Source organism: Scyliorhinus torazame, chromosome 21, assembly GCF_047496885.1.
Source record: "Scyliorhinus torazame isolate Kashiwa2021f chromosome 21, sScyTor2.1, whole genome shotgun sequence".
Classification (NCBI taxonomy): domain Eukaryota; kingdom Metazoa; phylum Chordata; class Chondrichthyes; order Carcharhiniformes; family Scyliorhinidae; genus Scyliorhinus; species Scyliorhinus torazame.
In genome coordinates, this window is record NC_092727.1 from 52852474 (window position 1) to 52867810 (window position 15337).

Consider the following 15337-nt stretch of genomic DNA (forward strand, 5'->3'; position numbering starts at 1 on the left):
TTTTTCCAAAGTGCAAGACCTCGCACTTGCCCATGTTGAATTTCATCAGCCATTTCTTGGACCACTCTCCTAAACTGTCTAAATCTTTCTGCAGCCTCCCCACCTCCTCCATACTACCTGCCCCTCCACCTATCTTTGTATCATCGGCAAACTTAGCCAGAATGCCCCCAGTCCCGTCATCTAGATCGTTAATATATAAAGAGAACAGCTGTGGCCCCAACACTGAACCCTGCGGGACACCACTCATCACCGGTTGCCATTCCGAAAAAGAACCTATTATCCCAACTCTCTGCCTTCTGCCTGACAGCCAATCGTCAATCCATGTTAGTACCTTGCCTCGAATACCATGGGCCCTTATTTTACTCAGCAGTCTCCCGTGAGGCACCTTATCAAAGGCCTTTTGGAAGTCAAGATAGCTAACATCCATTGGCTCTCCTTGGTCTAACCTATTTGTTATCTCTTCAAAGAACTCTAACAGGTTTGTCAGGCACGACCTCCCCTTACTAAATCCATGCTGACTTGTCCTAATCTGACCCTGCACTTCCAAGAATTTAGAAATCTCATCCTTAACAATGGATTCTAGAATCTTGCCAACAACCGAGGTTAGGCTAATTGGCCTATAATTTTCCATCTTTTTCCTTGTTCCCTTCTTGAACAGGGGGTTACAACAGCGATTTTCCAATCCTCTGGGACTTTCCCAGACTCCAGTGACTTTTGAAAGATCATAACTAACGCCTCCACTATTTCTTCAGCTATCTCCTTTAGAACTCTAGGATGTAGTCCATCTGGGCCCGGAGATTTATCAATTTTTAGACCTCTTAGTTTCTCTAGCACTTTCTCCTTTGTGATGGCTACCATATTCAACTCTGCCCCCTGACTCTCCGGAATTGGTGGGATATTACTCATGTCTTCTACTGTGAAGACTGACGCAAAGTACTTATTTAGTTCCTCAGCTATTTCCTTGTCTCCCATCACAAAATTACCAGCGTCATTTCGGAGCGGCCCAATGTCAACTTTTGCCTCCCGTTTGTTTTTAATGTATTTAAAGAAACTTTTACTATCATTCCTAATGTTACTGGCTAGCCTACCTTCATATTTGATCCTCTCTTTCCTTATTTCTCTCTTTGTTATCCTCTGTTTGTTTTTGTAGCCTTCCCAATCTTCTGACTTCCCACTACTCTTTGCCACATTATAGGCTTTCTCTTTTGCTTTGATGCATTCCCTAACTTCCTTTGTCAGCCATGGCTGCCTAATCCCCCCTCTGATAACCTTTCTTTTCTTTGGGATGAACCTCTGCACTGTGTCCTCTATTACTCCCAGAAACTCCTACCATTGCTGTTCTACTGTCTTTCCCACTAGGCTCTGCTCCCAGTCGATTTTCGTCAGTTCCTCCCTCATGCCCCTGTAGTTACCTTTATTTAACTGTAACACCTTTACATCTGATTCTACCTTCTTTCTTTCAAATTGGAGATTGAATTCTACCATATTATGATCACTGCCTCCTAAGTGCTCCCTTACTTTAAGATCTTTAATCAAGTCTGGCTCATTACATAACACTAAGTCCAGAATGGCCTGTTCCCTCGTGGGCTCCATCACAAGCTGTTCCAAAAAGCCCTCCTGTAAACATTCAATGAATTCCCTTTCCTTGGGTCCACTGGCAGCATTATTTACCCAGTCCACCTGCATAATGAAGTCCCCCATGATCACTGTGACCTTGCCTTTCTGACATGCACTTTCTATTTCGTGGTGCATTTTGTGCCCCCGGTCCTGACCACTGTTAGGAGGCCTGTACATAACTCCCATTATGGCTTTTTTGCCTTTGTGGTTCCTCAACTCCACATCGTATGAGTAAAGTCGATGTATGCGAGATGGAAAAGGAAAACCTGGAATTGAAAAGGCAGTTAGAAGCCAAGGACAAAGAGGTGGCTGACGCCAAATGGGGTCACCAGTCTTGTCTGGCGCATTTAAGCAGTTTTCAATCCCAGTATGAGAAGACTTATCAGGACACGCAGCGTGCCATCCTGGTTAAGAAAGAGACGGAGAAGCAGGTGGAGATACTACAGAAGCAATGTAGTGATCTCAAGGCAGCCTTGAGAGCGCTCCACGCCAATACACCAACATCTTCATGCACAAGTTTGAACAAGACCTACTCACTGCACAGGACCTTCAACCGACGTTACACACCAGATACATGGCTGACATTTTTTTCCTTTGGACCCAGGCGAAGAATCACTGAAACAACTACACGATGACATCAATAAGTTCCATCCAACCATCAGACTCACTATGGACTACTCTCCAAAATCAGTTGCATTCTTGGACACACTCGTCTCCATCAAGGACGGTCACCTCAGCACTTTGCTTTACCGCAAACCCACGGAAAACCTCACGATGCTCCACTTCTCCAGCTTCCACCGTAAACACATTAAAGAAGCCATCCCCTATGGACAAGCCCTCCGTATACACAGGATCTGCTCAGACGGGGAGGAGCGTAACAGACATCTACAGACGTTCAAAGATGCCCTTGTACGAACGGGATATGGCGCTTGACTCATCGATCGACAGTTCCAACGCGCCACAGCAAAAAACCGCACCGACCTTCTCAGAAGACAAACATGGGACACAATTGACAGAATACCCTTCGTCGTCCAGTGCTTTCCCGGAGCGGAGAAACTATGACATCTTCTTCACAGCCTTCAACAGGTCATCAATGAAGATGAACATCTTGCCAAGGTCATCCCCACACTCCCACTACTTGCCTTCAAACAACCGCGCAACCTTAAACAAACCATTGTTTGCAGCAATCTACCCAGCCTTCAGAACAGTGACCATGACACCACACAACCCTGCCATGGCAATCTCTTCAAGACGTGCCAGATCTTCGACATGGATACCACCATTACACATGAGAACACCACCCACCAGGTACGCGGTACATACTCGTGCGACTCGGCCAACGTTGTCTACCTCATACGCTGCAGGAAAGTATGTCCCGAAGCATGGTACATTGGCAAGACCATGCAGATGCTGCGACAACGAATGAGCGGACATCGCGCGACAATCACCAGGCAGGAATGTTCCCTTCCAGTCAAGGAACACTTCAGCAGTCAAGGGCATTCAGCCTCTGATCTCCGGGTAAGCGTTCGCCAAGGCGGCCTTCAGGACGCGCGACAATGCAGAATCGCCGAGCAGAAACTTATTGCCATGAGTGCGGCCTCAACTGGGACCTGGGATTCATGCTGCATTACATTCATTCCCCCACCATCTGGCCTGCGAAATCCTATCAACTCTCCTGGCTTGACACAATTCACACCTCTTTAGCCTGGGGTTACTCCATCTCTGGATCTGTAAAGATTTAATCACCTGCTAATGCTCGCATACCAAGCATTGTCTGGCATCTTTGAATTTGTCTATGTATATGTTTCTGGAACCTACCTCTTCATTCACCTGAGGAAGGAGCAGCGCTCCGAAAGCTGGTGATATTGAAACAAACCTGTTGGACTTTAACCTGGTGTTGTAAGACTTCTTACCATAATTTTGTAGACCTCTATCAGGTTGCCCCTGAACCTCCTTCGTTCCAGTGAGAACAAACAAAGTTTATTCAACCTCTCCTCATAGCTAATGCCCTCCATGCCAGGCAACATCCTGGTAAATCTTTGCCGCACCCTCTCTAAAGCCTTCACATCCTTCTGGTAGTGCGGCGACCAGAATTGAACACTATACTCCAAGTGCGGCCTAACTAAGGTTCTATACAGCTGCAACATGACTTGCCAATTTTTATATTCAATGCTCCGGCCAATGAAGGTAAGCATGCCGTATGCCTTCTTGGTTAACTTCTACACCTGTGTTGCCCTTTTTAGTGACATGTGGACCTGTACATCTAGATCTCTCTGACTGTCAATACTCTTGAGGGTTCTACCCATCACTGTATATTCCCTACCTGCATCAGACCTTCCAAAATGCATTACCTCATATTTGTCCGGATTAAACTCCACCAGCCATCTCTCCGCCCAAGTCTCCAAATGATCTAAATCCTGCTGTATCCTCTGACAGTCCTCATCACTATCCACAATTCCACCAACCTTTGTGTCATCCGCAAACTTACTAATCAGACCAGTTAAATTTTCCTCCAAATCATTTATATATACTGCGAACAGCAAAGGTCCCAGCACTGAACCCTGCGGAACACCACTAGTCACAGCCCTCCAATCAGAAAAGCACCCCTCCATTGCTACTCTTTGCCTTCTATGACCTAGCCAGTTCTGTATCCATCTTGCCAGTGATCCCGTGTGACTTCACCTTTTGTACCAGTCTGCCATGAGGGACCTTGTCAAAGGCCTTACTGAAGTCCATATAGACAACATCCACTGCCCGACCTGCATCAATCATCTTTGTGACCTCCTCAAAAAACTCTATCAAATTAATGAGACACGACTTCCCCTTCACAAAACCGTGATGCCTCTCGCTAATACGTCCACTTGCTTCCAAATGGGAGTAGATCCTGTCTCGAAAAATTCTCTCCAGTAATTTCCCTACCACTGACGTAAGGTTCACCGGCCTGTAGTTCCCTGGATTATCCTTGTTACCTGTCTTAAACAAAGGAACAACATTGGCTATTCTCCAGTCCTCCGGGACGTCACCTGAAGACAGTGAGGATCCAAAGATTTCTGTCAAGGCCTCAGCAATTTCCTCTCTTGCCTCCTTCAGTATTCTGGGGTAGATCCCATCAAGCCCTGGGGACTTATCCACCTTTATATTTTTCAAGACGCCCAACACCTCGTCTTTTTGGATCTCAATGTGACCCAGGCCTCAATGTGACACAGGCTATCTACACACCCCTCTCCAGACTCAACATCCACCAATTCCTTCTCCTTGGTGAATACTGATGCAAAGTATTCATTTAGTACCTCGCCCATTTCCTCTGGCTGCACACATAGATTCCCTCCCCTGTCCTTCAGTGGGTCAACCCTCTCCCTGGCTACCCTCTTGCTTTTTATGTACGTGTAAAAAGCCTTGGGATTTTCCTTAACCCCATTTGCCAATGACTTTTCGTGACCCCTTTTAGCCCTCCTGTCTCCATGCTTAAGTTCCTTCCTACCTTCCTTATATTCGACACAGGCTTTGTCTGTTCCCAGCCTTCTAGCCCTGACAAATGCCTCCTTTTACTTTTTGACAAGGCCTACAATATATCTTGTTATCCAAGGTTCCCAAAATTTGCCATATTTATCCTTCTTCCTCACAGGAACATGCCGGTCCTGAATTCCTTTCAACTGACATTTGAAAGCCTCCCACATGTCAGATGTTGATTTACCCTCAAACATCCGCCCCCAATCTAGGTTCTTCAGTTCCTGCCTAATATTGTTATAATTAACCTTCCCCCAATTTAGCACATTCACCCTCGGACCACTCTTATTCTTGTCCACCAGCACTTTAAAACTTACTGAATTGTGTTTACTGTTCCCGAAATGCTCCCCGACTGAAACTTCTACCACCTGGCCGGGCTCATTCCCCAATACCAGGTGCAGTACAGCCCCTTCCCTAGTTGGACGATCTACATATTGTTTTAAGAAGCCCTCCTGGACACTCCTTACAAACTCTGCCCCGTCCAAGCCCCTACCACTAAGTGAGTCCCAGTCAATATTGGGGAAGTTAAAGTCTCCCATCACAACAACCCTGTTGCTTTTACTCCTTTCCAAAATCTGTCTACCTATCTGCTCCTCTATTGCCCCACTGCCTGCTGGGAGGCCTGTAGTAAGCCCCCAACATTGTGACTGCACCCTTCTTATTCCAGATCTCTACACATATAGCCTCGCTGCCCTCTGAGGTGTCCTCCCACAGTACAGCTGTGATATTCTCCCTAACCAGTAGCACAAGTCCTCCGCCCCTTTTACATCCCCCTCTATCCCGCCTGAAACATCTAAATCCTGGAACGTTTAGTTGCCAATTAAGTCCTTCCCTCAACCAGGTCTCTGTAATGGCAACAACATCACAGTTCCAAGTACTAATCCAAGCTCTAAGTTCATCTGCCTTACCTGTTATAGTTCTTGCATTAAAACATATGCACTTCAGGCCACCAGTCCTGCTGTTTTCAGCAACATCTCTGCTTTTCCTCAGAGCCATACTGGCCCTATTTCCTAGTTCTCCTCAATTTTTTCACCTTCTGACCTATTGCTCCGGTACCCCTCCCGGGCACAGTTATATGCCTCCATCATTACCCAGTGACTGTATGATGGAGTGTGAATGACCTAACTGCTATTATCTGTGCAGTTGCCATTGTTCTCTTCACCTCACTTTACCTCCTTTCAGAAAAATCCCTCATCAAATCATACCAGATAATCCTGATTCATTGTAATGTCTTCATGCAACTGCTATCTTGGTTTAGGAAAAAAAGTTGAATTACTTTTCATTTTAAAAGAAGACGTTTTACCAAAAGGAAAGTTGTTCAGCAAAATAAATAGAACAATTGATTTACCTGGTATAAACAAGTTGCTGCTTTACTATTAGTGAGTTGTTGAATGTCTGTGCAAGTGCAAAACAGCTGGCATGTGCAGTGTCAGATAACCTGGAACTGAAAGTGATTTCAATGAAGGCTGAACAACAGAGCCAGGGAGTTTGAAAGGAATTCTCTATCTATTTGAATCTCAGCCTCCTTCACTTATTTGGTAGCCCTCTCAATTCAGAGTCAGAAGATTGTGAATTGAGTGCCAATCTAGAAGTTGAGTAGTCAATCTCATCTGACCATAGAAAGCATCCTACCTGGCTGCATCACAGCCTGGTATGGCAACTGCTTGGCCCAAGACCGCATGAAACTTCAGAGAGTCATGAACATAGCCTAGTCCATCACACGAACCTGCCTCCCATCCATTGATTCCATCTGTACCTCCCGCTGCCTGGGGAAAGTGGGCAGCATCATCAAAGACCCCTCCCACCTGGCTTACTCACTCTTCCAACTTCTTCCATAGGGCAGAAGATACAAAAGTGTGAGAACACACACAAACAGACTCAAAAACCACTTGTTCCCAACTGTTACCAGACTCCTAAACGACCCTCTTATGGACTGACCTGATTAACACTACACCCCTGTATGCTTCACCCAATGCCAGTATCTATGTAGTTACATTGTGCACCGTGTGTTGCACTATTATGTATTTTCTTTTCTTTTCATGTACTTAATGATCTGTTGAGCTGCTCGCAGAAAAATACTTTTCACTGTACCTCGGTACACGTGACAATAAACAAATCCAATCCAACAGGACTGAGTTTACAATGTTGCATTGTTGAAGCTGCTGCCTTTTAGATGAAACATGATTAACCCCTGCCTCCCTGTTCAGGTGACTATAAAAAAAATCTCATAGCACTCTTTGGGGAAGAGCAAAGAGCTTTTCCAATGGCCTGATGTGCAAGCCACTCTCAACCAATGCCGGAAAAAGCAATTGAAGGAAAATTGCTCTGTGCCAGCAGCAATTAAATAACAAATCACCTGCTCAATCTGCAACATTCACTTTTTGTTTGCATCGACTTCAACGCAGAATGGTATAAAACAGGTGGCCAATTTACTATGAACTAACTTTGTGCTTCGAGCAGAGACCAGTTTCGCCCCATTAGCAGTTTGCCTGTATGATGTTTTTTCTGGAACTTTACTACGTACAAATGGGCTGCCAAATATGTATTGAAGATAAAATAATTATTTGATATGAAGCACTTTGTGGCTTCAAACGTATGTGTAGGATGCTCTATAAATACAACTTGTTTATTTTTATCTTGTGACCAAAATTTTTAAAATTATAACATAAAGCACAAAATCATAGGTAGATTATAGTCAGTCTCCTAGGCGATATTTATCATGTCACATTGCTGGGTCATTGCATATCTGACTTGAAGTTTGTAATCCATTTTAAGCTGGTAAAATAATTTTAATTAGTATTTTTGAAAGTCAGTTAAGTAGTTTTGTGGTTTTATGTTGTTATCTGTTGAAGCACTGAGATGTTTTTAATTTCTACCAGCCGATGCTGTTTCAGTTATGAGATGTTCATGATTTGCAAATACTACGAAGTGTTTACTCAGATGTGGATTACACACGCAATTTGTGTGGTCCTGCCAATCTGGGATGTTTTACACAATGATACTCTGTGTAACCAAATTGCATACTATTGGATACTTGTGGTAGGTCTTTATTTAACTGGTTACAATATCTTTTGTAGGTAGCTCTCCATTAAGCTATTCCACGTCATCTCACACTGACCAGCCAGCACGTCTCCCAGCCAAAGAAGGTGGGTTGAATTTGCTTATTTTAAAACTTTTATAAGTGATTTTGAAATAAAGCTGGAACATACTTCTGGTTTTGTTTAGGTGAATTCAGTATCCCTGTGTTAAAGGTAATATACAATATTTCATCAATATCCACATGTTGCTTTGTCCAAACAAATCTCCAGTAAAAGAAAATTTCATCAGAGATTCCAGTGTACAGGCTGATTTCCAACATTTCCTGTGTTCGCATTGTGCATAAACCATTGATTCACTGCAGTAGCTTATCAATTTACCATCCATGCATAAAAACTGACATCATGGATCAGTCTCCATCGTGGAAACTTGTCTGATTTGTATTTAGAAACATGAGACTGGATTTTATGTCCCTCTGCTGGTGGGTTTGAAGATGGGGAGATCACAAAAAATCTACCACCTAGCTTTCCTGCCACCGATCAATCCACTATCAACCTATTTGAAATTTTAGGAGTGGGGAGGTGGCAGCTGGCCTGTCTGTTAAGGGTCTCATCTCCCACTCATATTTGACCTATGCCAGGAGACCAATGCCATTTTGCCTGAATGGGCTGGTATACCCTGTGGGTCCCTGGGACAATTGGAGGCAGCGTCTCTTCAAGGTCATTCCCCCTCTAACTCTTTCCCTGGCTTCATAGACCCAGTCCTCAGTACTTTCTTTGGTGAGAGCTCCAACCCTAGAATTAGAGCTCGTTGGCATGGTAGAGTTGGCCTGTAACACAGAAGTGGCCACTACTCCCAGCTGGCAGTGCTGGGACTCCAGAGCTGCTGGCCATCTGATTGATTGGCAGCTCTTCAAGGGGGAACTTGCTCCTGAAATAGAGGTAGAAGTCTCACGTTAAATCAATTAATGCTGCCCAATTTTTTAAAACTGACATTTGCTTCAAAGGGTGCCTCCATGTTGAGGCATTTGCTCTTTTTCATCATGAATATGTAGCTCCCACCTTGGCTGGTGCAGCTAGTGATGTGACAGTTCTTGCTGGTCTCCTTTTGGCCTTCCAGCTTTGAGAGCCCACCTAAGGATAGTGAGCCCGCATCTGCATGAATTGACCTGGCCTTTTAAAAAATCCAGGTATCGGGAATATGTTGTGTGAGTTCCTGACCCAGAATTGAAAATTCCGGCCTCAGGAAATTCCCATGACTAATGTAAATTCATACAATATTTAATAAGTTGGATGGCGAAAATTCTAACCTTCTGAATAAGGATACTATATACTCAGATTTCTAGGAGGGGCAGTGAATTAGCATTCAGAAAGGATTTGCAGGTTGATAATCAAACTGCTTGGTCGCACTATGAATACCTTCACACACGTTCTTGGCCATCAAGTCCTGGGTGGGTCCCGAACCCAGAGCTTCTGGCCTGGAGACAGGAATGCTACCCACTGTGCCAAAACGCCTCTGTGAAAGAGATGGAAGAGCCTCAAAACTAGAATGTGGATGCGCAGTAATAAATTGTCACAATCGACTATTTTGTTTCGCGAAGCTGTACAAGTAGATGATAAAATCATGGCATACTACAGCAGGAAAACCGTGCAATTTCTTGAAGAGCATTCCAATTAGTCTCACTTTCTGGCTTTTTACTCATATCACTGCACGTTTTTCTCATTCGAAGCTACTATTGAATCTTTTTCTATTCTCCCATCAGGCAGTGAATTCCTAACCACGCATTGTGAAAAAAGAGGTTTTTTTTTTGCCAATAACCTGAAATCGATACTGTCTAATTATTGAACTTCAGCCATTGGAAGTAGTTTCTCTTTACTTACTTACATATGTGGAGAGATGGATGGAGCAATAAGTCAATAACTAAGGGTACAAATATTATCATAGAATCATAGATTCTACGGCACAGAGTCAGGCCCTTCCGCTCAAACTAGTCCATGCCAACCAAAAAGCCCATCTAAGCTAACCCCATTTGCCTGCATTTGGCCCATATCCCTCTAAACCTTTCCTATCCATGTATCTGTCCAAGTGCCTTTTAAATGTTGTCAATGTCCTTACCTCAACCACTTCCTCTGGCAGCTCATTCCAAATACGTACCATCCTCTGTGTAAAAAATGTTGCTCCTCAGGTTCTCATTAATTCTTTCCCCTCTTAACTGAAACCTATGCCCTCAAGTTTTCGATTCCCCAACCCTGGGAAAAAGACTGAGTGCATGTCTCTCATGATCTTATATACCTCTATAAGATCACCCCTCAGTCTCCTACGTTCCAAAGATAAAGTCCTAGCCTGTCCAATCTCTCCCTATAACTCAGTCCCTTGAGTCCAGGCAACATCCTTGTAAATCTCTTCTGCACTCTCTCCAGTTTAATAACATATTTTCTACAGCAGGACGACCAACGACCTCACCAACGTCCTGTACAATTGCAACATAACTTCCCAACTTCTATACTCAGTGCCCTGACTGATGAAGGCCAGCATGCCAAAAGCCTTCTTCACTGCCCGAGCTACATTTAGAGAACCGTTCACATGAACTCCAAGGTCCCCCTGTTCCACAATACTTCCTAAGGTCCTACCATTCACTGTGAAAGTCCTACCTTGATTTAACTTTTCAAAATGCAACACCTCACACTTATCTGTATTGAACTCCATTTGCCATTTCTTCAGCAGATCAAGATCCTGCTGCAAATTTTGATTACCTTCTTCACTGTCTACAATACCACCTATTTTAGTGTCATCAGCAAACTTACTGATCATGCCTTGTACATTCTCATCCAATTCGTTGATATCGTTAACAAACAGCAATGGGCCCAGCACTGACCCCTGAGACATACCACTAGTCACAGGCCTCCAGTTTGACAAGCAGCCTTCCACCATTACCCACTGCTTCCTACCATCAAGCCAATTGTATGTCCAATTTGCTAGCTCTCCCTGGATTCTATGTGATCTAACCTTCCAGAGCAGCCTACCATGTGGGACTTCATCAAAGGCCTTACTGAAGTCCATATAGACCACATCTACTGCCCTGCCCTCATCAACCTTCTTGGTCACTTCATCAAAGAACTCTAAAAATTTGTAAGGCATGATTCCTCATGCACAAAAAGCCGTGCTAACTAATCCTAATCAAACCTGGTCAGGGGTGGGATTCTCCAATAATGGGGCTATGTCCCCACTCCAGCATCAATACGCGGGAGTTTCACTCCGGACTTTCCTGAAGAAAGTCCAGAGTGATTCTCCTACCTGGACGGGACTAGCAGGGCCCCAGAGTAGTCCTCGCAGCTCCGGCTGCCAATACGGGGCCTTGCACTTCCGGTCGAGAGTCCGCGCATGCACACGGCGGCGGCCTGCGTCGGCAGCCCCGCGCGACATGGCAGACCCACACCGTGGACCGGCACCAAAAAGATAGGCCCACCCTGAGATTGCGCGTGCCCGCGGATTGGTGGCCCCCGATCGATAGCCTGACCATCTGTGAGGCCCCCCGTCCCCCAGGTGTAGGTTCCTCCACCCCGCACCAGGGTGGCCGCGGACTGACTCCGCAGCTGCCACTGGCCGTTCCCGACAGGCAAAACATGGTTAGAACCACGGCGTCAGGAACTCGGCCAGTTTACATCGGAGAATCACCGCAGAGTCCTCTATCAATGGCCAGCGACCCGCATCGCATAGACCGCACGCGCTCAATTCGCGGCAATTCTCCGGGGACCGGGAGCGGCGTCGGACCAGATTTCAAGTTTGACGCCCATTCTCCGCCCCTGCGCCGATCGCGATTTCGGCGCGGAGAATCCCACCCCCCTCTTTCCAAATGCCTGTAAATCTTATCCCTCAGAATCCTCTCTAGTAACTTACCCTCCTCAGATGTCAGGCTTACCGATCTATAGTTCCTCGGTTTTTCCTTGCAGCCCTTCTTAAATAAGGGCAGAACATTTGCTACCCCCTAGTCTTCTGGTACTCATCCATGGCTAACGATGATTCAAATATCTCAGGCAGGGCTCCTGCAATTTCTTCTCTAGCCTCACACAGTGTTCTTGGATATACCTGGTCAGGGCCAGGAGATTTATCCACCTTCCTAATTTAATACATCCATCTCCTCCTTTACTCTAATGCGAACTGTCCCCAATATATCGCCACTAACCTTTCCTGGTTCCCAATATATGAAGGTAACTTACACTCCCTTGGGCTGATATCCCTCATCTTAGTGAGAAAAATAAAATCTCCATGATTAGCTTGGCAAGCACAGTGAATGAGTTAGTTAACTTGCTAACAGTCTGTGTTTACATATTTAGGGGTTTATTTTGGCCAAAGGATGAAACAGGCAGTAAATTGGGAACAGTGCTGAATAAGTCATGCCTTTTTAAAAGTCTTGTTTACCACACAATTTTGGTCCTAATTGCTGATTACCATAATTGGTCGCTAAACCAGAAACTTGCATATTTAGCACTGCTGAAGTATAATTTTTGTAGAACAGTATATGTGAGCGCCTTGAATCCCCGTCCATTGTAGCTGTGAAGTGCCAGCTCTGGCTAGTACACAATGGCACATTGCTGTATGGACTGAAGAAGAGGGTGTACAGTTTTCTGAATGTAATGCTGAAAGTTTTGGTGGAGGAGATTCAGAGGAGAAGAGATGTTTTGTATCTGTGCCTGGGAAAGAGGCCACATCACTGTTTTTCCTGCAGCAGCTGCTGCAGCTCAGCCTGGCCTTATTTCCTCTTCCCATTCCATGTCTAGACCAAGGGTTCCTCTTGCAAGATACTCCTGCCCAAGCACTACATTTCTCCTGGTAACTTCTGTAAGGTGTAGTTACATAACACTTACTCTTTTTATGTGAAGTCTTTGGTAAATATCGAGAATAAATGTTGCTTGAGTGTTGGTGATATATTGACAAAATGTTTTGGGAAGTTTCACAATATATTTCAGAGACCCTCAGTGGCAATGAACATGCAATGCTGAGTATCCCTTTAAGTAGCACTTGAAATGAACATCAACATTGACTCCCTGAGATGTCAATGTTAGAACCGTGTTTGTTGAAGTGTTAACCACAAAAATTATGTGAAACCCCTTTTAATGAGTGCTTGCAGGCATTTAAAAAAAAATTAGAGTACCCATTTGTTTTTTTTTCCAATTACGGGGCAATTTAGCATGGTCAATCCACCTAACCTGCACATCTTTGGGTTGTGGGGGTGAAACCCACACAGGCACGGGGAGAATGTGCAAACCCCACATGGACAGTGACCCAGGGCTGGGATTCGAACCCAATCCCTCAGCGCCGTAGGCAGCAGTGCTAACCACTGTGCCGCGTGTCGCCCCGCGTGTAGGCATTTTAATGCCACTCACTGTTTACCATCTCCCTGGGTGGTTGTTACTAATGCTGACTTCAACTCCTTTACCAATATGGCATCTTGTGCTGAATGTGTGCTAAACTCGTGTCGCAGCTTAAGAATCCAGGTGCGATTCTCTGGCCTCGTTACCCCCTTGTTCAAGCAAAAGACCGGTGAATAGCAGGAGAGGCCAAAAATGAAAAATGCGCCAGATACCAAACAGTTTGCGATGCAACCGGCCCGCTGTCGTAGACATGGCAAGAAATCAATTATAACGACTTAAGCCCTATTTGCATGCAATTAACGGGAGCCACCCTATATTCAACGGCCTCCCATCATCCATCAGCCTCCCGAGAAAGTGGTCACGCTGGAGCCGATTCATACACCTTTTTAAAAACGTGAACCTGGCAGAAGGGTTTCCGCGGGGAGCTGAGGAGTTAAGTAGCCATCTTTGCTCACAGGCAAAGAGCCGAGGGTTGCTGGGCTTGACACCCCAGTGTTCAGTGGGGGGTTGCAAACCCTCGACTGGGGGCTGGGGTGGGGGGTGGGCGGATGGTGGAGACAGCCCTGGCTGGGATGGGCCGCCATTCGGGGGGGGGGCAACCGGGGGGCATCAACATGCCAAACCCTGGATTGTGTTTACCCATTCCGGGGGCAACCCTTGTCCCTGCCCGTCTGCCCCACCGACTGCCGAGGCCTCTGGCCGTGCGGCTCAAGGCAGTTGGTGGGCAGGCCATGTACCATGTGGGAATCATTGCCTAGTATCCCAATCAGACTGTGATGTGTGGACACGGTGCCTAAACACTGCGGGATGGAACACCACACATGCAGCAGCCAACATCCAAAAGGGGATAGAACACAGTTCCGGGGACATATCCACGGCCGGAGGGTGGGTAAGTGCCACGGGGAGGGGACTAGTGCCTGGTCCAGGTGACGTTATGAGCGGGTGCTTGTTAAGTGAATTGGACATTCTGAATTCTCCATCAGTGTATCAAGATAGGCGCCGTAGTGTGATGACTGGGGGATTTTCACAGTAACTTCATTGCAGTGTAAGCCTACACTATCAAAGACTATTATTATTATGACAGCACCCGGTCCAGGTGACATTGAGCGGGTGTCCGGGTACAGGGCCTGGGGTCCAGTGAGGGGGGCCTGCTGTGGCCAGGTGTGCGTAGGCAGGGTGTTCCGGTTGGGGTGGCAGGAGGGTCCCGTGGCGGGTGCCACCATTGTTTGTCAGTCGAACACACTCTCCCAATTCCTTACAGATATTGAACACTGTGGCAGGGATGTGGCGAGCACAGTGATTATCACTGTTGCTTCACAGCGCCAGGGTCCCAGGTTCGATTCTTGGCTTGGGTCACTGTCTGTGCGGAGTTTGCACGTTCTCCCTGTGTCTGCGTGGTTTTCCTCCAGGTGCTCCGGTTTCCTCCCACAAGTCTCGAAAAATATGCTGTTCGGTAATTTGGACATTGTGAATTCTCCCACTGTGTACCCGAAAAGGCGCCGGAATGTGGCGACGAGGGGATTTTCACAGTAACTTCATTGCAGTGTTAATCTAAGCCTACTTGTGACAATAATAAAGATTATTATTATATTGGACCCAGAACTTGCCCTCGTGGTGCTGCTGGTAGTCCGGGCAGCCAGATGCTGGGGACAGCAGCAGCAGTGTCTGCAGATGCTCGAGGCGGTGAACCATGTGGCTGGACCCAGCCCCATACCCTGAGGACCCTGCCACACATCAGGCCAGGGAGGGTCCCAGAGAGAGTCCCACGACCGTTCTGGGCGCATCGGCGTCGCTGGACGTTCAGA

The 15337-nt window shown here is 46.1% G+C and overlaps 1 protein-coding gene across 8 annotated transcripts in view; it reads left to right on the top strand.

Moving 5' to 3' along the window:
* fli1 (Fli-1 proto-oncogene, ETS transcription factor) overlaps positions 1-15337 on the top strand; it is a 111629-nt gene that overhangs the window by 43331 nt on the left and 52961 nt on the right. For 7 of the 8 annotated variants that reach the window (XM_072486811.1, XM_072486810.1, XM_072486814.1 and 4 more), the window contains one exon: positions 8202-8270. The exons of the other annotated variant lie outside the window; for it this stretch is intronic. In XM_072486811.1, the coding sequence (XP_072342912.1) occupies positions 8202-8270 (69 nt within the window). The remainder of the gene's footprint in view (positions 1-8201; positions 8271-15337) is intronic. 8 annotated transcript variants of the gene reach the window in all.